General features: G+C 52.6%; 1 protein-coding gene across 1 annotated transcript in view; it reads left to right on the plus strand.

Moving 5' to 3' along the window:
* Positions 1 to 14,235: 14,235 nt before the first annotated feature.
* ASXL2 (ASXL transcriptional regulator 2) overlaps positions 14,236 to 24,528 on the plus strand; it is a 99,206-nt gene continuing 88,913 nt past the window's right edge. The window contains exon 1 of the mRNA XM_038177679.2: positions 14,236 to 14,488. Coding sequence (XP_038033607.1) covers positions 14,255 to 14,488 — 234 coding nt within the window. The 5' untranslated portion in view covers positions 14,236 to 14,254. The remainder of the gene's footprint in view (positions 14,489 to 24,528) is intronic.

Consider the following 24,528-nt stretch of genomic DNA (forward strand, 5'->3'; position numbering starts at 1 on the left):
TCGGTGGGTCCCTTCCAAGGGGAGATGTGCTGCGATCTAAGCAGCAAAGCTGCGGTTTTGCTACCGACAAGCCCTCTGTAAAAAGCTAAGCACAAGCTCTAAGGGTTAAAGAGGAGTGCATGTGAGTCAGAACATTGATTTTTGAGGGATTTCGTTTTACATGCCCAGCTCCTTCCAGCTCTGCAATGATGACTTGAGCAGGTCTGAGCCCTTCCTCACAAGCTCTCCCCAGGGCTGTCCGGGACAGGGACGGGGCAAAATCAAGGGCGAGACACAGACTGGGCTCACTGTACACCAGGGAACAAATTACAACATCAGAGGAAAAAAAAAAAAAAAAAAAGCATGTGATGACTTTTATTAATTTATTTATTTATCGCTTCGCTCTTCTTTCAAAGGTCAGCTGCGATCAGGTGGCTCAAAAGAAATGTCAGGGCTGAGGATTCGGGATAAATCAAGGAAACAGGGGGTTAAAGACAACTTACGGAGGCTGGGAGCTTCCCAGGCAGCTGGGGATGGGTAAAGTCAGGCTGAGGTATGGGGGGGAGCTGGTAAGGAAACCTCTGAGCTGCCAGTGAGGATTTTAGAGACCTTGTAAAGACCAGGGAAGGCGTCCAAACAGGGGCAGGACAAACATCAAGGACATCTTTTAAACAGGGGATGGGAGGACTCGGGGAGTTACATTCCCAACCAGCTTGAACTCCTGAAAATTTATTGAAGAGGTGAACAAAATCCGCTTGGAGGCATCCACAAGGTGATAAGCAACAGCCAACGTGGTTTGGTGCAAATCACACCAAACCAGCTTAGTTTTCTTCTGCTGAGAGACTTCAGTAAAACTTCCGAGACCGGCCAATGTGGCACGTTGGAAAGTGAGAAGAGAAACGTGTCCTCTGCCAGCAGCCGTCAAACGATCGCGTTTTCTGCAGATTTGGTACAACTCCGTGTTTTCACTGGCGTGGGCGATGCTGGGCGTCGATTTCCAAGCGCGGACAGGACGCTTTGGAGAGATTTTGCAGAAAATCAATGGGAACGGTGTGGAAACAGGAAAGGTTGAAAGAAAAAGTGGGGGTTCCATCCAGGGCTGCGGGGAGGGGTAAGAGCGATCTTCAGATATTGGAGGACTGCTGCAAAGGGAGGGAACCGGACAGCGAAAGGAGGGAGGACGAGAATTTCTGGCCCTAAAACAACAATAAAGATTTAGATTAGAACTTGGGAAAGCCGTTGTAAGACCTCGAGGACAATAAGGCACCAGGATGATTTATGTGTGTATGATACAGAATTGCTTCTGCTGGAGATTTCTGAGAACAGATGAGCGCAACATCTGCCCGGAGCAGTTTACGGGCTTTAATCACGCACAGAGGATGCTGGGGTAGCCCCTGACCACCTCCTCCCGAGCTGTTTGCTGTCACCCTGTGGGCTGAAATTCCTGCAGGGCCACAGTCTGGGAGGGAAGATGAGGAAGATGAGGAAGAGGCAGGGTCCGGGCTCACCGGGCTCCGTTTCTCTCCGCACGGCTGCCCATGAGCAGAGCAGGAGGGCAGAGTGCCCGGAGCAAATAAAAAGGGGAAAATGATCAACTGCAAGCATTGCCATGCTTCATTTGCTCCAAACGGTTTCGGAAATCATGTGTGAAAAAGGTGCAGGGAAGGTCAAAGGAGTTTTCCACACCAAGCAGAACTGCCAAAAATACCCCGAAACGTCAGGTTTGGCACCGCGCACGCCACGTATCCCACGGGGCAAGAAAAAACAAACGTGACTTGAGGCAGGAAAAAAGTGCTCCAGTCACCAAGAGCGTTCTTCCCTTGCAAATTCTGCACTGCCTGATTAAAACAAAGTCCCGGGGAAGTTTGATTTTCCCTGCAGCAGAGGAGCAGCTGCTGCTTTGGCTGCACGGAGACGAACGCTTCCTGAGCCTTTGTTCCCCTTCCCTGTCCCACCCCTTCCACACACGCGATGGGGAGAGCTCAGCGAGGTTTTGTGCAGCGTGGGGATGCCCTCAGCTATCGGGCTTCATAAATATTGATGCTTCCAGTCCCCACACCATTTGCAATGCAGGAAACACCCGGGAGTGTCTGCTGTGTTCTCTGGCTTAGCTGATTCTGTCTGGGGATTTGTTTGCTGCTTGTTTTATTATTATTATTATTATTATTATTATTATTATTATTATTATTATTATTATTATTATTATTATTATTATTATTATTTATCATCATCATCATCATCATTATCATTATTATTATTATTATTTTATTTTTTATTTTTACAATTGCCTACTGCCATTTATTTGACAACGCGCAGTGGATTTAGCAGCAGAGAAAATCTTTCGGATTCAAGGTCTCTTCCCTTCCCTGGAACCATCCCCTATAGCCCTATAGGGTCACACAGCCCCATGCAGCATTGACACGAATAACGACCAGGTTATAGAGACATCGTTTTAAAGAGCTGAATCCCTTCCACTGGCAGTCCAAAAGAAATTTTATTTGTTCACAAGTCTCTACAGTTTAGGGCAAATTCAATATAACAATTTTGGTTTCTTTCTTATTACATTTTGTAGGCCTTTTCCCGTCATAACCCTAAAATTGATTCCTAGGGTTTGCAGGGCTCTGTGCTCAGGCATTTACATTTCCAACGACAAGGAGAATTTCCTATAAAGGAAAAATTCTCGAAGGGGCCAAACATCTGCAGCCCACCTGTGAGGACGAATGCCCGCAGGTCTCTGGGACTGCCGTGGCCGTACACCGAGGAGAATTTCAAGTACCACGGAAGTGCGGTGGCTGCAAAATAAAATAAAATAAATAAAAATAAAATAAAATAATTTTAAAAAAATAAATAAAACCCCAGAATGGTGAAGGTTGGATGGGGTCTCTGGGGGTGCAGCCCCACCACCAGCACCTCCTGGGAGAGCTCCCCGAGCCCAGGGCCGTGGGTTTGGGCACCCTGCTGGGGCAGGAGGGGGACAGAGCACCCAAGGGTGCCCCCAGCCAGCCGGGGGGGCTGGGATTTACAGGCATTAGAGGCATTTCTGAGCTGCTGCTGTGGGTCCCTGACCTTCACCACCACCCAAGTGTCTGCCATGTGTGTGCCTTTGCGCAGGCAGCTCTCATTAAATCCCGGCTCAGATTCTCTCCGATTCTCCCCTGCAACAACCGCCCCTCCCTGGGGAGCCTCCGGCACTGCTCTCGGGCTCTTAAAGCTGCTTTTAGTGTCCACGGCCCAGACCCCTGACCAGGCACAAGAGCATCAGCCCCCCCCCAGGCAGGGATAATTGCTTGCAGAGCCGTAGCTGATGCCTGCGGTGCAGGAGGCGGTGAGATGACAGTGACGGGGCAGTTTCAGCCTGGAGAAGAGAAGACCGAGAGGGGATCTCATCAATGTGTATAAATACCTGAGGGGTGGGAGGCAGAGGGGTTTGGCCAACCTCTTTTCAGTGTTTGTGGGGACAGGACAAGGGGTAATGGGCACAAAAAGGAGCCCAGGGAGGCTGGGGGGTCTCCATCTCTGGAGATATCCAAGGCTCATCTGGACGCCTCCCTGGGCAGCCTGCTCTGGGGAACTGCTTTGGCAGGAGGTGGTGGAGCTGCTGCTGCTCTGATGGGGGCCCCAGGAGCATTTGGAGGGCACAAAGGGCACAGAGCTCCCCCGGTGCCGTCCCTGAGTCACCATGAGCTGGCTGCTCGGTGTCCTGAGTCACCATGAGCAAGCTGCTCTCCGTCCCAGCTCGCCCGCTGCTAAAATAGCACCGAGGCTTGTTGTCATCCTTGGGAAGTGCCTCGAGATCTGCTTCTCATAAGGGACTGAAAGAACTAAAAGGTTTTCACTGCTTGGTGAAGCATTTCAGCTCAAAGGTGGCTGCAGCCGCTGTGAAGACGGAGTGTGGCCTTCCCAGGACAAAAGCTGTTCACAAAACCGGGATTATCGGAGAGGTTTGGGAGGGTTTGGGTTTGTTTCTTCTTTCCCATTCCTCGATGCTCTGATGACACCCTGTGGACTGTTCCCTGCACTACGGTAGCTGTGCAAAGACCCAAAAACTTCCTTTTTCTCCCCGATGGCTTTCCTAATCTTTCCCTACACCTTTCTCTAGTGACCTCCTTTTCTTCAGGCTGTTAACTCACTCGTTAATGGTTTTAGCAAGGATACCGATATTATTTGGCACGTGCTGTTCTCTGCATCGCTCTCTTGCTGACATTATTTGGTTTGGAAATAGATGGAGCAGTGACTTGGACTTCTCCACGAGCCAGTTTGCCCATCCTGACACGGAGCTGTGGCCTTCGGATGTCCCACGTGAGCTGTCCCCAGGGACCGTGGTGCTTTGTGACCTCCTCCACGGTGCCATTTCCCCAACTCTCCGCTCCGTCTGGCAGGATGTGCTTCTCCCTCATCCCTTCAGTCCCAACTTCTGTGCCAGCAGAAGGGTATATAAATTATTTATGACTGTTCTGCCTCAAAATGTGTCGCCTGTTTGCTCGCTTGCTTCGTGGGTACATCCGCAACCAAGCGTCGATTCTTGCCGAGTGGCGTAGGCGGGGGCCAGCCCCAGCCGCTGGCCTCCTACGCCATTCCACGCTCATCTGGAGCTGGGACGTGATTCCCCTTGTAGCAGTCTCCGAAGAAATGTTAGGAGCAGGAAAGAAGCAGGAAAAAAAATTTTCTTTCTCCTCTGAGCGCCCTGGGTGCTTTCCTCCATTTGGTTTCACACTGAATGCGAGCAGAGCCACCCCAAAACAGCTCGATGACAGCCCTGGAGGTTTCAGTGGCAAAGTGTCAGGAGCTTTCTGCCAGCAGCAGCAATATTCCTGGAGACCTCCTGAATGGCATTAGGTTCGGTTAGCATGTGGATGGAGTTTGGGGTGGCCGTGCTACAGAACAGTGACAACACCTGCAAGGTTTATGGGGAAAACGCCAGACCTAGGAGTGCTCAGTTTGGGGAAAAAAAGCCCCGTCGGTATTCTGACAAGGTGATATTGAGGAAAAATCTTGGTTTAAAATGTAGGGTGAATTTTATCAGTGATAGTGCGATAAGTATAGCAACAAATAGCTTTGGAGTGCCCCCTTCATCTGTCCTTACTGGGAGATGGAGACGGTGCGTGGAGAGCCAAAGGTTTGCCACAAAGCTCAGTGGTGTGCCGGGGCCAGGGAGGGCTTCAGACCAACAGGGACCAAAAGGATGGCTCACGTCGCTCACAGCCTCATCCTTCAGCTAAGTTCGGGACAGAAGAGAAAAGCACTGCGGCGACTTCCCCTAAAAAGGGAGAAACAATACCTGGGGGCTCTGCAGGCTGCCCTTCCTCTTTCTGTGCACTTTGAGGGCACGGGAGGAGAAGTGCAGCTGCCGGAGAGCAGCCCCGTGGTGCAGCTGCATGGGGGCTCATTGCTCTCATGGTTCAGGATCCGGACCCGTCGGCTGCAGAAACTCGCACCTGGCGCTTGGTGCATCACGTCCCACGGAAAGGGAAATGGAGCTCGCATCCTTTCCATGGAAACAGAACAAAGCGGTCTTATTGTTCGCCGTTATCGTGCACGGCCATCTCGTGTGCGTGAGCGAAAAGCCAGAGCTGCTCTCGTGGCTCCCTGATTTTTAGGGTGCTGGTGCAAGTCGTGGTACAGGTGGGATCATCGCTCTGAGCTTTACTTTGGAAATGAACCCACACCCAGGGCGTCCTTCTCTGTATTTTGGATAGCAGAAGTACACTGAAAGTCGTCTCAGTGCTTATCTTGCTCTGGGCTTGTGCTCAGCAAAGACTGCTGTGATTGCTGGGAGGAATGTGTGGTTACTGGATGATATTCAGACTATTTTACTAAACAGAGTGAAACACGGAGATTTCAGGTACAGCCTCTCACGAGGAGTCATACGGCCACAGCCAGTTCAGTGACTCTGCACTTCCAAGCAGCTTTTGTCACTTAGAGCCTGCCAGACACCAGCACTCTCTGAACAGGGTCTCACGTTTTGGTTTTTGATGTTTAATGCCAAATTTACTCATCGGAAGATAATCCTCATTGCATGGGCTTTTAACTAAGCAGAGTGGTGCAGCAACAAACCAAAATCACTGCATGGCCAGAAATCTTCAAGGTAAAGGGAGGATCCCAAGGGATCGTGAGGCAGCTGGAGAGTTCAAAGCTGACTTAAACTCTCCCTTGTCGGTCCTAAACACCAAGTCCTTCCTTCAAAGGGAATCTTCTCCTTTTCTCTGCACCTATCTCCAGGAAAACATGAGGACTGGAGCCAAAAAAAGCCGCTGACAGCCTCATGAGGCAACGTATGGTGCTAAGATCCCGCTGTAGGCACTCAGGGGAGACAGAAAGTAGCTGGCTGAGCAGCTGCTGAGGCAGAAGAACTGGTGGAAAACCACGGCAGTTTTTGTGTCTTTGTCCTGAATTCTCTGCAGTACTGCAAGCTTCAGGAGTGCGTCGTGCACCGAGGACACCGGAGCTTCCCCAAAGTCTCACCCCACAGAAAAGGAGGGGAATCAACCAGGAAAAAAAAAATGGCAAAGGGGCCTGAAAACTCTTGAGGAGCGTGGGGAGGTTTTTGAGCTGATTCTGGAAAAAGCCTGCCCGGATCCCCCTGGGTTAATGCTTTGCCTAACCAGGGAACTCCTAGCGGACCTCAGCTGGTTCTGTACAACCACAGCTCAGGCATTTGCATTCCTGGCAATGCAGCCATCCTGCGGATGGATAACAAGAGCCAAGAAGACAAAACACCACCCTGGTGAAGCGTCCATGTCATCGTTCTGGTGTTCATTCAAGGTTGCAGTCAGTGCTTTGCACAAAGATTTGGGTTCCTGCTTTTTGTATCACTTTCAGAACTTAAAATAACCACTGCAAAGCCCTAGCCACAGAACCATCCCCCACGACAAAAAGCCATCTGCTGGGTGTTTTCACTGAGCAGCCTGACATTTGCATGTTCTTTTTCCTGGCTGGAAGGATCTACCTGCAATCAGCTCACTGAATCCGAGTTTAGAAATAGTATTTAAAGTGCCTCATCAATTCCGCTTTAATATTAATTCCTGTTTAATACATACAAATTATTTAAGCTTAAAGCTAAATGATGGCAATAACCTTGTTCCTGATTTTTACGACGTGGGATAGTGCTGGGTCCGTGCAGCACCAGGATGGACTTACAATGAACTGTGCCTCACTTCCTCGTGTACAGCTTCGAGAGATAAAATTAGACCCGAGGAGAATGACCTCTGAGAGCAGCTGGCCAACCAAGCTACTTGCTCGGAAGCGTCTCTAATAAGCTGTAATTTGGGCTTCAGCTGTGACACGTTCTGCCACGCTGAGATAAATAATCAATTAAAAGAAGACAGAGGAATATGTAGATTTTTTAAAAAATACCAACAGCTCAGTTCTGTGCCTGGTGCAGCTGCTTTTGAAGGACAGACGTGCCGAGAGCAATGGTCCTTGGAGAAGCACCCAGTGCAGTGCAGCTCCCACTTGGCTTCCAGGGGTTTCCAAGGAAAAATGGATTAAAAAAAAAAAAAATCTTTATTTCTACTGTCCAGTTTTACTAGCAGTTGAGAAAAAGAGACTTTACAAAATTAATGTTAACTTGCAAGTCCCACAACTTGATTTCAAGTCTTACAACATTCAGCTGTGCCTTTAAAGCCCATGACGATGAAGAATACGACTAGATAAGAATTTGAGCTTCAATATTTTAATTTTGCACATGTAAATAAGTTCCGTATAAAATAACCCCAGAAATCAAGGTTGAAAAATGCCCAAAGTGTGTCCTAAAACTCCACAAAGAATGAACTAGCCACGTTTCATTTTTTGCTGATTTTTTGTTTGGTTCTTTATCTGTAGCTGTTGTTTTTTGTGTGTTTGTTTGTTTTTGCAGATAACCCTGCTGATAAAACCTTTGTCTCTAAACAGAACAAACCCCTGTGCTGGCGGCATTTTGCACTTAGCCGGGCACAAGTGCAAATCCAGGACAAGTCGAGCTTTCAGCTGAGAGCATCTTGCACAGTTGCTGATGAACACTGCCAGAAAGAAGGTAGAACTGAAGGCACCACCAAAAAAAAACAAAAACAAAACAGGATCACTTATACTGGTTCTCTGAAATCCAGGATCGGCTGAGGTCTCCTGCCAGGCTCTATATGCGTGCCTAATGCCATAGTGAGCTGTCAGGGAAATGAGATTCTGATCTTTGGGTAGAAACAAAGAGAAACAAAATTGGCTGTAAGATGGCAAAGACTGAACCCCATCCGAGATACCTCGAGGGGACAGAATTTATCTAATAGGTTCCAGGATGGATCAGTGCATCATTTCTCCTATCCTAGCCGAAACCAGGACATTTCTATAAATCCTCATCTTAATTTCTCCTGTTTGGGAAAGCGAGAGGGAAGTCTTGCCTGTTAACAAAGCACACGGAGCGCATGATTTTCATAGAATCACAGAATTCTAGAATGGGTTGGATTGGAAAGGACCTCAGAGATCATCTAATTCCAACCCCCTTGCGATGGGCAGGGACACCTTCCACTTGATCAGGTTGCCCAAAGCCCCAGCCAGCCTGGCCTTGCATATTTCCAGGGATGGGGCATCCACAACTTTTCTGGGCAACCTGTGCCAGTGCCTCACCACCCGTTGAGTAAAGAATTTCTTCCTTATATCTCAGCTAACTCTAATCTCTGTTAGTTTAAAGTCATTACTCCTGGTCCTATCACTAGGACCAGGAGTTTTATTTTTTAATTTATTTTTTAAGTTTATCTACTGGCTGCAGTTCTAAAATTAGCTTTATGCGCCTTGGCTCTGTGTGCTTTCCATGGTCATCCGGACGAGGAAACCATGCTACGGTACATGTAGCAGTAATAATAAGAAAAAAATACATGGTGCGGTGACTCATGCCTGTTTATGTTTGTTTTTCCTCTGGAAGATGAGCTTTCAGGCTCCAGAGTGCAAACCAGACAGTGGCTACTGACTTGTACAGGGGCTTCTCCTCCCAGAGATGCCAAAACCGAGTGCCAAAAGCAAGCCAGGTGTAAGGCCGAAGAAACACATCCCGGCCCAGCTTTGCTTCATTTCATATGCATCGCCAGGTGCCAGTGCAGGGGGGATGGTAAGGAGAGCAGTATACAAACCTAGGCTTAGAATAATTAGAATTTTAGGCTTAGAATAATGTGGGAATGTGGTAGACAACAGCTGTAGGAAATGTGCTTTGGTGACATGAGCAGAAAGAGTCTTCTGAAAGGAATTTTGATGCCTACTCCCATCAATCCTGGTGTTCCATCCATTTATTCCATCCCAGAAATTGGCTGGGATGAAGGAAAGTCATGAGAATGGCGTGGACCTGGGCTGGAGCTGGGAGTGCAGCTGGCTGACCGTGGGATGAATGCCCTGGATACGGCCACTAAGAAACATATCTAAGGGCTGCCTTCCTAACAGCCAGTGTCAAATACCAAGAACTTTCTACTTGTATGGCAGAATTCAGATCTCTTAGCCAAAGAGCAAAATTGCCCTGTGACCTCGGAGATACAGCACATTTGGGGAGCAAAGATTATCAAAGCACAAAAGAAGAGACAACAGATAAGTATGGGTGACAAAAGTAACATTTTAAGCCATAGAAATAAGTTTATGTGAAAAATCAATCAAATGGACAGTGGAGGCTGATCAGTGGAGGCTGATCGTACTGGTTGAGTGCATTTGGGGATATATTTGAGTGCTAGATGGTAAGTGTGATAGGATGTGAAAGCTGCTGAAAATGAAGAGTGGGATCTCTTTTTTACATAAGTGCCTATGAGGAGCTACATGGGGAAGACCAATTTTGGATTAGAAAGTGATGGAAAGAGAACGGATGGATATAATCAGGGCATGACTGCATCGTTCACAGCTGCAGAGAGAGATTTTGCAGTACCTGAGGTTGGGTATGTGACAGCCTGGGTGAGATTTATGTTTGACTGAGAGGAAAGCTGCTACATTGGGTATTTCACACAGTCAAAATCTACAGGCTTTAGATGTACCTTGGCTGTGCAGACCCAAGTAAACAGCCTGACTGAAGACTTCCCTGAATTTATGGTCAAGACACCGGTGATATCCATGGTGACCAAAACAGACGGCGGGGGAGAGGGCCTGAGGGTGTGTTTCAGTTGCATTGGGCCTGGTTGTTGACTTCTTACCCATGAGGAGTTGCAAGACCTGGACTGAGGCCCGAGTTAGGACCAGATTTACATCAGTGTCTGCATGTGAACAATTTGATAGTGTGGGGGTGTCAGCTCCAGGAAATAGGGAATTCAGTGACACAGTAATTTCCAAAGGACATCTTGTTGCTAGACTTATCATCCAGCACCCCCAGGCCCTTCTCCTCAGGGCTGGAAGATCTTTATGACAGCAGGCCGACTTGTAGCAGACGTTGGACCAGGCTGCCCTACACTTAAAGGTGTTGTCAAAGATGAGGCAATGTGGCAGTGAGACTGGCGCTAACTTATTCTTTAATCTGTTCACTGAATCTGACCTCTTTGTCAGGGTAGAGAAAGCCCTAAGTGGGCCTGTGATTTAGCTCTCACTTTTTGGGAGACATTTGGTACCTGAACCTCGCTGGTATCTTTAATTGCTGGATGCTTTGCAGCTGCAGTGTGCATGACAAGGGTACCTCTGCTTCTGGCTGGCAGCTCCCAGCTACTGGACTGTGCAAAGAGTATAACGGTCATAGGATAAAATCTCCTAGATAAAGATTTTTAAATTCAGTTTACATATCTGGGGATAAGTGCTCAACCATCCTCTTAAAAACTTCAGGTTTTGTGTAAATTTTTGCAGAACATATTTTTGCTGCTGCTCTGTCCTTTCCTGCACGCAGGTGCTGTCAGGGCTGCTTGCTGCCGCTGCTGTCATTTGTCAGTCAAAAAAAGACAGTGATTAATAACTTCTGGGTTGCCTGACTTCCAGTTTGGAAATGAAAAGTCCTTCATCCAGTAAGTTAAGATTCAGAACTCCAGGCTTTATATAAACGCTGAGCGAAATAACATGATGGATCACATCCTAAATTGAAACAATTGATGGATGGTTACGGTACTGCACAAAGACATATGTCCTTAGCTCACTGGATGAAAGACCTATTTTTATTTTACCCCAAATGTAAGCTTTTCCTTCTTTAAGACCCTGGAAGCTGTTATTAAATAAGTGAGAGTGAAGAGCAGACAGCAGCATCCAGAAAGGTGCTGCATTAGCACGGTCCACCTCCTAACTGCCTCCGGGCCATTGCACAGTTACAGATAACACTGAGCCATGAGAGATGACAAAGGCAGCTCACACAGTTCATGGGGACACGAGGAGCCCAGATAAAAAGGGCAGACGGTTGGGTATGAGCTGACAGTGCGATCTCGTTACCGACCAGACAACTGGCATGCTGCCCATGGTAGGAGGAGCACCACCAGCAGACAGGGAAAACAACTGATCTCCCTACCTGTGGCACTGTTGGGACATCATGTGGAATAAAGTTTTAATTTCGTGTCCCCCCGGTTCAAGAGAAATGTGGAGAAACCGGAGAGAGCCATCATGGAGCTACTGAGATGTTGCAGGCCCTGGGGCAGATGGCCCACGAGGAGAGGCTGGGGCAGCAGGGCTGGTTGGGCCGGGGAGAGGGGGCACGTGGCAGCAGCCTACACATTCATATGAAATAGAATATCAATTCAAGAATTCATAGAATATCAATAGTTCATAGAATATCACGTTCAAGTATCAGGAATATCAAGTTCAAATTCATATGAACATAGTTCATAGAATATCCCGACTTGGAAGAGACCCACAAGGATAATCAAGTTGAATTCCCCAGAGGTCAATCAAAAATCAGACCATGTGTCTGAGAGTGTTGTCCAAACACTTCTTGAAGGGGTGTAAAGGGACGGGGTGAAGCTGTTTGTGGTCTTGGGAGATGTGGAACTGGGGCAGTGGCAGGACTGTTTGGAGGTTCAGGCTGGACATCAGGAAAACCTCTTCCAGAAAGTGCAGCTCAGGGAATTTGTAACTCACTACATAAATCCTGAGGGCCACTATAACGTCACAAGTTGGTACAGAAACCATATTACATTTCAGAAAAAATAAGCAAGCTGTATAAGCAAGCTGTAATTCTTCAGTCAGTTTTAGATTTGCTTTAGAGGTGGAAAGGCCTGGTTTGGCTCAGCCCTCTCACAGCCTCTGTAAGAGATTTTCTTCAAGGAGTTCATAATGTAAACTCGCTCATTTCACTCGAGGCTGGTTGTAGGACCACTAGTGCCTGGTTGTAGGACCCCTCGTGCCTTCACATTTGTGCCCATTGCTGTGTTTTGGCTTCCTTACACAACTGCTGCCTACAAGCTTGTGGCTCACTGAGCATGAAGGTGCGCAGGCACCATCAGGGATGCAGGCCTTCATTTTCATTTCTGGCAGAGTTCACTATCACGGCGTCTTTCCCACACGGACACACACCATGGCTTCCCACCCTCCCTCCCCACAGAGATGGGGACACACGGTGCTGCCTGCTGGGCAAAGCCGCTTGTTTTCCTGTGAAGCCATGGGGCTGGCTGGGCAGCCATTTTGAGGTGCTGCGCGGACCTGTGTCCTTCACAGGTGTGTGACAAGGGCTGGCTTCCAAACAGCGTGATTATATAGTTAAATAAAGATTTATATAAAGATTTTCCATCCATGTCGCTGAGATTCACATTAAGGTGGAAATAAATGTGGAAGACGGCGTGTGTTGGGAACGCCACGTGGGGTTTCCAAGGGCAGAGATGCTTCGTGTGGGTTGAGAGAAGATGGTGGTGGGTTGCTGTGCTGGAGGAAGGGGTGGGATGGGGGCACTGCGGGCACATGGAGCATGAAGGGGATGGACAAGGGCCATGAGAGCCTGCAGGAGGGTGTGGGTGATGGTGGCGGTGAGGGCAGGGTAGCTGGGAGGCACTGACAGAGAGCTGGGGAGCCTGGGATGGTGGCGGCCACCCTGGGCAGAGGGAGGTGGGCTGCAGAGATGGGGGCAGTTCTGAGGGCACTGCTGGTGCCAGGGGGAGAACCTGGGTGGTGGGGACGTGGTGGCTGAGGGCCTTGGCCACGCGGACACGGGGCTGTGGTGGCCACTGGAGGCTGGGGATGGGGAAGGTTGGTGCTCGGTGGGCTTGGGGGGCAGCAGGGGCTGCATGGGGAAGTTGGCATGGTGAGGGACACAGGCAGTGGTGGCTGTGGGGACATGGTGGTAGCTGTGGGGACATAGTGGTGCCAGTGGCTGTAGGGAAATGGTGGTGGCGGTGGGGACATGGTGGTGCCAGTGGCTTTCGGGACATGTTGGTGGTGGTGGCTGTAGGGACATGGTGGTGGCTGTGGGGACATGGTGGTGGTGGGGGGGACATGGTGGTGGTGGTGGTGGGGACATGGTGGTGGTGGTGGTGGGGACATGGTGGTGCCAGTGGCTTTAGGGACATGGTGGTGGCGGTGGGGACATGGTGGTGGCAGTGGCTTTAGGGACATGGTGGTGGCGGTGGGGACATGGTAGTGGCAATGGGGACGTGGTGGTGGCAATGGGGACACGGTGATGGCCACCAGGAGTGGGGAGCTGGTAGCCAAGGGGGGGGGTGGACTAATGGGGGGGGGGAAGGGGAGGTGGTGGCACTTGGTGGCAGTGGGGGAGGGGACCTGGAGGGGGGGGGGGATCAGTGGTGTGGGGGGAGGGGACTTGATGGCACTTTGCGGTGGGGGAGGGGAGCTGGGGGGGGGGTCAATGGTGGTGGGGGAGGGGAGCTGGTGGCACTGGGTGACAATGGGGGAGGGGAACGGGGGGGTCAATGGTGGCGGTGGGGGAGGGGAGCTGATGACAGTTGGTGGCCGGGGGGTTGGGGGGGGGGAGGGGAGCCGGAAGCCGTTGGTGGCGGTGGGGGAGGGGACACGGGGGGGGGGGGGCAGTGGGTGGCAGTGGGGGAGGGACGGGGGGGGGCGGGGGGGGGCTGGGGCCACGGCCCTTGGCTGGAGGCGGGGCGGCAGCGCGCATGCGCAGGGCGAGGCCCCGCCCCTCCGCAAGCCCCGCCCCTACCCACGGAAGCCACGCCCCCAGGGTGAACACACCCGGGTGAAGCCACGCCCATCATCGAGAAGCTCCGCCCCCTAATTTAAATACCGCTATAAGCCACGCCCCTTTCACTCAGAAGCCACGCCCCCTTATAAAACCGCCCAATGACCTTTCTCGGAAGCCCCGCCCCACGAAGCCCCGCCCATTCCCGAAGCCCCGCCCACCTCCCTTAGACCCCGCCCCCCGCCGCGCGGCGGCGCAGAAGGGGGCGGAGCCCCGCGGCGGGCGGGTCACATGACCGCGGCCCCTGGGAGCCGGGCCCAACATGGCAGCGGCGGCGGGCGCAGGGGCCGGCAGCGCTCAGCCCTAGGGCGGCCTCCGCGCCCCGCCGGCCGCCCCCGGCACCGCTCCCGGCACCCGCAGCCCCGGTTTCATCCCGCAGCCCCCCCGCAGCCCGCCGCCGCCTCAGACATGAGGGAGAAGGGCCGCCGCAAGAAGGGCAGGACCTGGGCCGAGGCCGCCCGCACGGTACGGGGGGGGTGGGGTTGGGGGGGGGGGGCGTTGGGGCCTGGGTGAGGCGAGGGGATGGGGGCTGGGGGGGTTTGGGGGGGTTTGGGGGGGGTTTGGGGGGTGGGGGGGGGTTGGGGTTAAACCAGGCGCGTTCCTCAAGGGGGGGGGGTTAAAGCTGGGCCTGGGGAGGTGCAGGGGGGCGGGCAGCTGCGGGTGCGGCCTGCGAGCATAAAATGTGCATAAATAAGGATTTATTTGGCTGTGGGCACTGAGCTGGGGGCTCCCTGAGCAGGAGGGGCCGTGCTGGGAACGATTTTAGGAGTGTGAGGTGTGGCCCGCAGGTGGGCTCCAGCTCCTCTGCACGTTCCTGTTTATATTTACATATATACCCATTAATATGTCTCTACCATAATATATCTATTTTCCTTTTTTTCATAAAGAATGGCAGAATCTCCAATGCACAGAGCAAACACAAGTGTGAAACTTTTTTCTGTTCTTTTCTACAACTTTTTTGGTTGTAACCAAATCTCTTTCCACCACTGTGGCTTGCTGCTCACACTCCATCCACTGCTCTGTTCCAAAAAGCCAATCAAAGGCTAAAGTACATACTTTAAAAAGCTGCTCTGAAAGTTATCAGTCTGGAGGTGATGTGTTACCATGGCTCGTGTATCTGGTTTCACGGCAGAGAGTGCTGAAACGAGGAAAAGTTGAGCAAATGCTTGCCCAAACCTCCCTTTTGGCCAATATTTCTCTCCGTGTCTTCAGCAGGAGTGTTAAAATATTCCGGTCCAGCTCCAATTTCAGCCTTTGAAAAGTTTCCCCGTGTCTCCAGCTTGAAGTAACACCTTTTGGGGCTTTCTTGTCGTGGTTTGTGCCTCTGTGCTCGTTCAGGGAGCGAAGTTCCTCGCAGCTCCACTCGTGGGGGGTGGAAGGAGCGTGGCAGCTGCCGGGGGAGGGCTGGGGGCTGTGGGGGTTGGTGGCAGCTGTCCTGGCGAGCTGTGTCACCCCGCTCAGGGGTTTGCTGAGCTCTGGGGCCGGCCCTGCTCTCTCTTGCATCACCGCGGGTAGCTCGGGGAGCTAAACCAGGCGGAAACCACTGCAGCCGTGCTGCTGGAGGGGGCTGCTGCCAGCCCGGGCTCCCCAGGAGCTAAATGGAGACAGGAGCCCCCCCTGGGCAGGGTGCAGGGGGTGGCAGTGTGCTGGGGGGTGCCAAATCTCCTCAATCTGCCCTGATATTTCAGGGTTTGCTTGAAAAATGGTGCTAGGTGACAGACCTGTGGCTTTTCTGTGTGATGGGCAGGCAGCGGGTACGCGTGTGGATAGGATTTTTTCGGTGGGGCTTAATCTGTGCCCATTTTCCTACGTCTACATCCATGAATTGGAGCAGGGCTGCAGCGGGAGGTGAGGGAAGCGTGCCCCACGAGGGCAGTGCGCGCAGGGAGGAAGTCACTGTTGATAAACAACCTCCTCCTTATTTCCTGGCTCATTCAGTCGATGTGCAGCTGCAGTTGACTGTTGGCTTGCCACTTTTCTTGGGACAGTGGCTGCGTGGCCCTGCACTTAAAGCAGAAAGCTTCATGGAGGGAAGCAGCGGGTGCTGTGCGGTTTAAGATAAACGCAGTGGGTGTCTCCGACCTGGAGCAAACCCTGCAGGTACAGGCAAAAGGAACTGCGGGGACACACCAGTGGCACAGAGCTGATTTACCAAAAATCAGGTGTTCCCTGCAGCGTGCTGAACTGTGCGTGCTGCTGGAAGTAAACCAAATGGTTTTAGGGCTGCCCCTCAGAACTGGTGTGTGTCTGTAGGGTTACGCCTCAGCCCTTCAGAGCTGGGTGACCATTTGGGGTGTTCTTGAACTCCACTGGAAGTCGGTGCCTGGGCTCAATTCGTAGCCCCTCAGACGGATCTGAGGCAGGAACCCCGCTCCTCACCTCGTGGTGCCCGGGTACTGCTGAGCTCACACAGGCAGCTGCGGGGCTCAGGCAGCCGTAACGGGGGCTGGCTGAGCAGGTGCAGACATCAGAGCAAATCTGCAGCAGCTTCGCTTTGCTCTGGTTTGGCTGCGTGTTCCTGTGCTGGGGTCGAAGGGGCTGACTGCAGGAGTCGCGGCGTTACGTGGGCAGCTCAGCGCCGCGCTCCCCCCGTGCCACAAGTTGCTGTTCCTTGGGGCTGGGCTTTGTACAATTCCTGTGCCACAATTTGCCAGGAGAGCCGAGGAGCTGAGAGCTGTGGGGAGCTCCCTGCGTGCTGCTTGCATCCTCCTGGGGCTGCTGCTGCGGAGGCGACAGCGCGCGGTCAGCGAGGGCGCGGTGGCGTGCCGGGGACCCGGCCAAACCCCGGGCGAGCGATCCTGCAGCTGGCCGGGAGCCACGAGCGGGCCCTCTCCGCGCTTTGTTTGCTCAGGGGAAGGCGTCACGTGCCAGGCGTGAAGAAATCGGGTGTTTGTTTTTCGTGGGAAGTCCCCACGTCGTCGTGTGGGAGCTGACGGAACGGCTCCGCCGCGCGGAGCTGGGGGCAGCGGGAGCACAGCGAGGGTGGAAGGAGCGCGGTGCCCAACGCTGCCTCCTGTAAAAGCTCCCACCCCGCTCATCATCTGCCCGTCTAGGAGTGCAAAATGCCTCGTTTCGTGCTACCTGTTGGGAGCTTGAGCTGCTCCAGCTGTGTTTTTTGTTGCGTGCTGGCTTCCTGTGCAGCCAAACTGCCTTCTGTTGGCTTCGGAGGGTGAGAACCTGGTGAGAGAAGGCTCTTGGTGAGGCAGGAGGAGCAGAGCCGTGCTGTGGAGGATGCTTCAGGCACAGCCGTGAGCTCTGTCGTGGTGCTGGTGGTTGTGCTGCTGCTCACAGCAGCTCCTGCAGCATCTGGAGATCCGGCCAAAAAGGCAGCGGGGCAAAATCAAGCGGGAAGCTGGGGGAATAAATGGGGGGGGCTTCGGTGAGACTCACACCGTGAGGGTGTGATGTGCTGGGAGAGGAATTAGGGGGATCTGAGCACAGGAGCTGGCTGCAGGTCTGTTTGCTCCCTCATACAGAAACTTGAAAGTCCACGAAGGTTCAAAGACTGCTGCAGAAATACGCAGCAGTGCAGAGCAGTCTGTGAAACATTAATTGGAGACGGACTGGAAGGAGCTGACGGCCTCACAGACAGCGCTGAGGTTTTTGGGTGCTTGTCTGCCAGTCCTCGACCAACATCCAGGGGTGAGAAATGCCTCACCAGGGACGAGAAGCCGCAGCTTCGGCTGCTCTGTCCCACAAAAACCCTCTCCTATGGACTGTGGCACTCGGATGTGTTCTTCCTGCATCTTGACAGGTTTTTTTTAAGACCTTCCCGTGAAGTCAGCTGCTGCCCTGTGAATCAGAGCTTGGTTTTGGCCCAGTTTACCTGTGAAATATCTTCCTGGGGAGGGTGCCGGGGCACTGGGACAGGCTGTGGGGTCTCCTTCTCTGCAGATATCCAAGGCCCGTGTGGACACCTCCCTGGGCAGCCTGCTCTGGGGAACTGCTTTGGCAGGGGGTCTCTGGGGGTCCCATCTTTGTCCCCAAAGCACTGTAATGCCATGAGACCCCGGGGTCCCCCCAGGTGGCAGTGGGGACACGGCTTGTGGTGTGAAAACCCTGGGGAAATCCCTGCTGGTCGCAGCTGGGCAGGCGCCTGCCTGCTCAGCCTTCTCGTGTCCTCTGCACCAAATGGGTTCAGGCCGTGCTGTGGGAGGACCTCAAATCTTGTCCAGAGAGAAACCAACAGGATTGAACCTGGCGTAAACTTCTGTGCGCTTGCTTTGTGCCAGCACAAGTCTTTCTGCTGGCTTTGAGAAGAAAAGTGCTTTCTGGACTCACTGCTGGTGAGGCTTTCTGAGCCTTTTGGGGTATAACTGCATCCAGTTAGCTGTCTTTGCTAACAGAAAAAGGTATCTTAATGGTCCTTCAGGTAAATGGCCTGAAGGTAGAGGACCAAGGGATGCTTCAGGATCCCAAACACATTTTCTTTGTGTTCTTATTTAAAGCCATAAATGCAGCTGAGATACTGATTTCAGTGTGCAGCCTGGATATACTTGGCTTGGTCTCTCTCCTCTAACTTCATCCAGGCTTACAGCTCTGCAGGCTTCCTTCAGGGAGCTCGTATCTGAGGCTGGGAGAGCACCAGGACCTCTGCAACACGCGGGGGTCTCCAACCAGCTGGGGGTAGGTGTGAGAGCGCGTCCTGTGCACCTCGAGTGTGAGGCTTCTCCACGGGGGTGTTTGGGAACAGGAGGCTGTTTTGTTTCCAGATGTGAGCTGCTGCTCCTGCAGGAGGACAGATCTCCCCCTTGGGTAGCACCCAGCTCGCTGTGGCTGCCAGGCTCTTCGTGGATGTGGTTACTTTGGAGGAATAAATGCACAGAGCCAGCACACGTGGTCCTATTTCCCTTCTCTCCCTTAAACACCGCTGTTGTGGGATCTTCGCAGAGTCGGATCCGAATTCATCTCCCAAATGGGGCAGCTTCAGTGGGGCGTGCTGGAAATGCTGTCCTGGTTATTGATAGTCTTCGAATGAAATGTGAGGAGTGAGATAAGGAGCTGCGCCTGCTGCTTCCCTTCTGCTGCTCCTCCAAGGGCGCCGCGCTGCACGGGAGTGGTGAAGGGCGACTGCTGCTCTGGGTGGAGCCCGGTGGAGAAGAAAGCTTGGAGGACAACCACGTGAGCTGACGGCTCGACAGCTGTGGCAGTGAGATTACCTGAATTCCTCTAGAGGAGGAGGAAAAAGAGGCTGAGGGGAACCCTCCTGTTCCAGGGCAGGAGTCCAGGGGCGTCAGATGCCACCCACCAGCTCCTCGTTGGGGGCGCGGGAGGAGATGTGAGCTGTGGGACTTGCCTTTGCAGGGAGCTGTGGATGCTGAAGGCTTGCACGGGCTTGTGGAACTCGCAGGGTGATAAATCCCTGGAAATCCCCTCCTGCTCCGGAGGTCCCGAGCTGCGTGTGGAGCAGGGGAGAGCCGCCTCTGGGTGCTGGGGTGCTGGAGCAGAAGGTGGGCTGTTGTCCGCAGTGTGATGGGGAAGCATAGAGTGTTCCTCACCTCGCCTGTAACAAGGATTTTGATGTGATTTCTTCACATCCCCCCATGGTGTGGTGAAACCAAGCTGGTGAGACGCAGGCAGGCGACAAGGTCGGTGCAAAACTGACTGGAGAGCCAGGCACAAGGGTCTGGGATGAAATTAGGGGCAGTGGCTCAGGCTGCTTTTCTCCTGCAGAAGTCCTGGGGTCCGATATGGTCAGGTGCTTGTACCGAGTGCCCTCCAGCAGACGTTTAGGAGCTCGGTGTGTTGATGCTGCAAGGGGGTGTTTGGCTCTTCCTAAGACAGACACGGTGTGATGATGATAAATGCGCCCGATAAAGCTCCTCGTTAAAGCTCCTTATCCTCCTCAGATCCGTGTGAAGCTTTTCTTTCTCTGCTTAGAGCTGGCTGTACGCCTGTCAACACTGCAGCTTTTTGTTGTGTTTAAAACCCAAAGACTTCTGTTTCGATGTCGAAGTGTATCAAAGTGTAGTTGGAAGAAGATTATGATCTCAGTGCCAGCTCTCAGGTAGGTTCAGCCTGCTTTTATCTCCAGATAAGCTCGACTGGAAGAACCTGAGTGTGAGAGCTCCATCGGACCAGGAGCAGAAGCTGTATCCTCCTCCTGCTTGTGGTGCTCTGAAGCCAGCCCAAACTCTGCCGTGCGTGTGGACAATCCTTGGATATTGTGTGGCTCCGTAGCAGGTCCATGTGCAAACATCCAAGCAGCCCTTGCTCAGTGCCCCCTGATTTTAGGAGCCGCTGCTGCCAGGAGCGGCTGCTTCCAGGCAGGAAGTCCTGTGGACGTCACCTCACTGCTGCAGCTCCTGTGGGGTGGGAGCTGAACTTCCAGATCGAAACTTCATTGTCTGGAGCACGAAATAATTCATCGTCGCTGCTCTGCTGCAGCTCCTTTCAGTGCCTGTGTACATCGAACGCCGTCTTCCTTCCACGCAACTGCGCTGGTTCTGCTAGGGTCTGAGTGCTCCGACCTGTTGGATTCTGGATAGAAGTTGGGTAAGATTCACAGGATTTTGGGAACCCCTGGAGATCAAGTCCTGCCGCTCTGGTAAAAGCAGGTTGAGCCCGGTGGGTCTCAACTACCCCCAGAGAAGGAGACCTCCAGAGCAGGAGCCTCCCCGAGCTCTGGGCAGCCTGTCCCAGCTCTGTGACCCTCGCTGTGAAGAAGTTCTTACCCGTGTCTGTGTGGGACTTGCCATGCTCCAGTTTTTGGCCGTTGCCCCTTGTGCCATCACCGCACAGCACTGAAAAGAGCCTGGCCCTGTCCGTTTGCCTCCCACACTTCAGATATTTATAAACATTTATCAGATCATCTGTCTTCTCTTCCCCGGGCTGAACAGACCCGGGTCACCCAGCCTGACCTCCTACAGGAGATGCTCCAGGCCCTCCCCTGGACTCTGTAAATCTTTTTTGACCATCTTTTTGAACCGGGGAGCCTGGGACTGGGCACACCATTCCAGATGTGGCCTCAGCGGGGCAGGATCACCTCCTGGCCATGTTTTTTCCAATGCACCCCAGGATCCTCTTCTCAAGGATGTTGTGGGAGGCAGTGTCGAAGCCATCACCTTTGCGGGGATGGAGGTGAGGCTGGCCTGCTGATCACCACCCTGCTGCTCAAAAATCGCCCTGCTCTTTGTCAGACGAGTGGTGCAACCCACGTTCTGCTAGGGCAAATTCTTCTCTCTCCCTTTCCATGTGGGGAAATCCGAACTGGCTCTTAAACCTCTTAGAGGCAGCAATAAACATTCCCTCTTATGGCTTACGGTTTTGCTGTTCAGGAGCTTTTTCTGAGCCCCATCCGTTCTCTGCCCCAATATGTCATCCCCTGAGATCACCAGAGCCCACTTACTCCTTTTTTCCCCTCTTTCCTTCTGGCACGTGACGTACGAACCGAGCACTTTGAGGGATTTGTGGCTGCTGGGGAGCTGCAGCAGGCTGGTGTTCCTGCCACTTGTGGCTTCTGCAATGTGAACAGAGCTCAGCGAGTAACTGGAAAGCCGTGCTCACATCTCACTGCCTCTTTTCCATGTTCCTGCTCCTACGTAACAGGCAGTAGGCTCCTCAGCAGCCTGCTGAACGATGGCCAGGTTTGAAGGTTTCAGCTGAGATTGAAGTCTCACAGGCTGCTTATCTTGGTTTTGAGGTGTTGGCGTGAAGCATCACTTCAAAAGCCTCTTTCTCTTCCACGTAAGATCTGGAGAATCCTGGGGAGGTTTGGGTTTGAAGGACCTTAAAGTTCACCTGGTCTAGGTCAGAGGTTGGACTTGATGATCTTGAGGTCTCTTCCAACCTAGAAATTCTGTGATTCTGTGAGTCCTCCTGCTCACCTCCCTGCGGTTGTCTCCAGCTCAGCCTGCAAACCTCTTCTTAAAGCTGCTCCCAGGGCTGCTAACAGAGTTCTTGTGTCAGAAGTGCAGTTGGAATGGCAGTAACGAGTTTATCCTTAATCAGGAAGACTTCATTCTTGCCCGAACTCAGGTTTCCTTTCACTAAATAATGTCTTAGAAAACCTCCTGATTGAACACCTCTCCTTTTGGGCCTCCTTGCTTGCTTCAGGACATGAAGGTAACTAACCTGAAAGCCAGGGGCAAGGCACCCCGTACAACCCCCGTTTATCAGCGTCTCCAGTCCTTGAGTGCCCCCTGGAACACGCTCCCAAAACTCCTTTTCCAAAAACTCCTTTTCCATTCCTGTCCTTAGCTGGGCAGTACCTGACCGTGCGCCTGCTGGAGGGGGCTCTCGGCTCTCTGCTGACAAAGGTTTGGAGCTGTAGGTGAGCTCTTAACCCCGTTAATTAATTGGATTGATTTACCTGGTTCTCTGTGCATATTTCCCGTTCCTTAACCAAGCAGCTGGTGTTCCTCAGATGCCTTTCATTTGATGTTCCAGGCTGCTGAGGCTTCCTGTCTCCTTGAGCTGTGCACTGCTGAATGTTTTCCAGTCTTAGAAGGAAAGAATGAGTGTTCAGGTTTCCCCTTCGCTGTAGGGGAAGGAATGTGGAAAAACAATATCCTGCAGGAGAGCTGCCTTGGTTCGGGTCACTTACCTGTGTCTTCCCTGGTTATTTGAGTGTGGAAATCCCTGCGCACGGGCTCTCAGGGTCATGTCTCCGTCCTTGCATCTCGTGGGTACCTCAGCAGCTGCAGAGACCTTACTGCAGAGGTGAGAGGGGAGGTGTCCTGTGCACTTTCTGCCCTCCTGAGGGGTTTCTGTGGTCTTACAGAGAAATCTTGTGAGATGTTGGTGTCCTGCGTGAAGCCTGGTCGTCCTTTCTCTGCATCTGACTCTTTGGTCATCTCTTTCCTGCGTAGCTGAAGGGGTATCACGGGGCCCTAGAGCCCAAATTATAATTATAATGCCTTGTGAAGCCTTGGTTGCCGTGTTTAAAGCAGAACACACACACCAGAGCTCAGCAACCTCCAGCTGGAAGGCACACAGCCACGGTTTGGGGTAGGACAGGCGGGTCTGAGCACTGCGAGCAGCTCGGGGGGTGCTGGCAGGCAGTAGGAGCATGGTGCCAGCACCCAGCCACAGGAGGCTTCTGCAGCCTGAGGTCTGTCCAGCTGGGTTTGAATGGGGCTGTGAGGAGCTGTAGGAGTTTGTTCTGGGATGTTTCTGTGCGGGGTAGCCAGGCACGTAGCCTCATGGTCAGCTCTTCACTTTCACATGGGGGCTTTCGGTGCTTGCTTGCCTCTCAGGGCAGTGGCACTGAATTTCCCGAGGTCTCTTCTGCAGCTCTGATTGATGTGAAAGCTAAGGAGGTGGGGAAGAGAACACTAATTTTCCAGCAAGGATAAAAGAGCATGAAGATGGTAACTCTTACTACAGGAAGATAGTTGGTAATTCTACCCTGGTTCTGGTTATTTGAGGACAAATTTTAGGAGTTAAGCAGTGCTGAGGTTCTTCTGGTTATTAACAGTTTTACTCAGAGCAAGGTGGAGTTCTGATGTGGTGCTTGAAAAAAGAAGACTTCTCATTGCTGGCAATAAATATTTGGTGTTTCAGGTAAGCTGAAGCACCTTAAGCACTGCTCGTGCAGTGACCTTGGGGCCTGAAGATGATTTCTCAGTTGGAGGCTCTGCAGGTAGCAGCACTCTGCCTGCTGTCAGTGATGTTGCTCGGAGGCTGCCAGCCAAGGACACGGTCCCAGGTGATCAGCGGAGGGTCTGCAATGGCTCCACGTGGCACAAACCCTACAACGGTGTGGGATTGGGTACGGGAAGGTGGCTGGCTGCTCCCTGAGGGTCCTCATGGTGTGTTCGGGGCAGGGGAGGTGCAGGACCGTGTCTGCCTTGGTGCTGGCCCCTCTCCGTTCTAGCAGGGCCACCTGTGTGTTTGAGGCTGCCTGGCAAACTGAATCCTAAAACGGATCTGGTCCCTTAATTAATAAACAAATAGAAAAGGTATTTTTAGCCTGGATTAGGGCCCCAATCCTGTTTACCACTTTGCCCACACACGTGTCCCTGCAGCCGGGAGGAAGGGAGATGTCACCTGGGGTGCAGGACTCCAGCATCAGGACCCTCAGCTCGCAGGATTTTGTGCGAGTGGCTCAGTGGCTTCAGACAAATGCAGTTTCTTGGCAGTAGGTTCAGTAAAAACTCCTGAGTTTAGCAGCAGGTCACCCTGGGTTTAGCAGCCCCCTGCTCCCCTGCATGCCCCCGGTCATCCCGCTGTGCCTCCCGGCTGCTGCAGGAGCTGCCTGCGAGCTGCTCTTTGCCCCCCGTGGCTGTTTGTTTTTGAGACTTCCTCGTTGGGCTGCTGCGTGCAGGGTGCCGGGACTCTGACCCGCTTGGTGTTTACTCTCCTTTTGCTTTGTGGTTTGTTTTTTTGTTGGGAACCATTGACGTGCACGGGGAGAGCCTCACTGGCTGCCCCACGCTCCTTCCACAGCTCACAGGTACGGGGCCTAAGCTCAAATACCGTGCACAAACACTTACTGGGAGCTTAGGGCCACATATATTTGAAGATCATGTCTGCACAGATCACAGCGTTGTCGTATTCTGCAT

The sequence above is a fragment of the Anas platyrhynchos genome, chromosome 3, assembly GCF_047663525.1.
Source record: "Anas platyrhynchos isolate ZD024472 breed Pekin duck chromosome 3, IASCAAS_PekinDuck_T2T, whole genome shotgun sequence".
Taxonomy (NCBI): domain Eukaryota; kingdom Metazoa; phylum Chordata; class Aves; order Anseriformes; family Anatidae; genus Anas; species Anas platyrhynchos.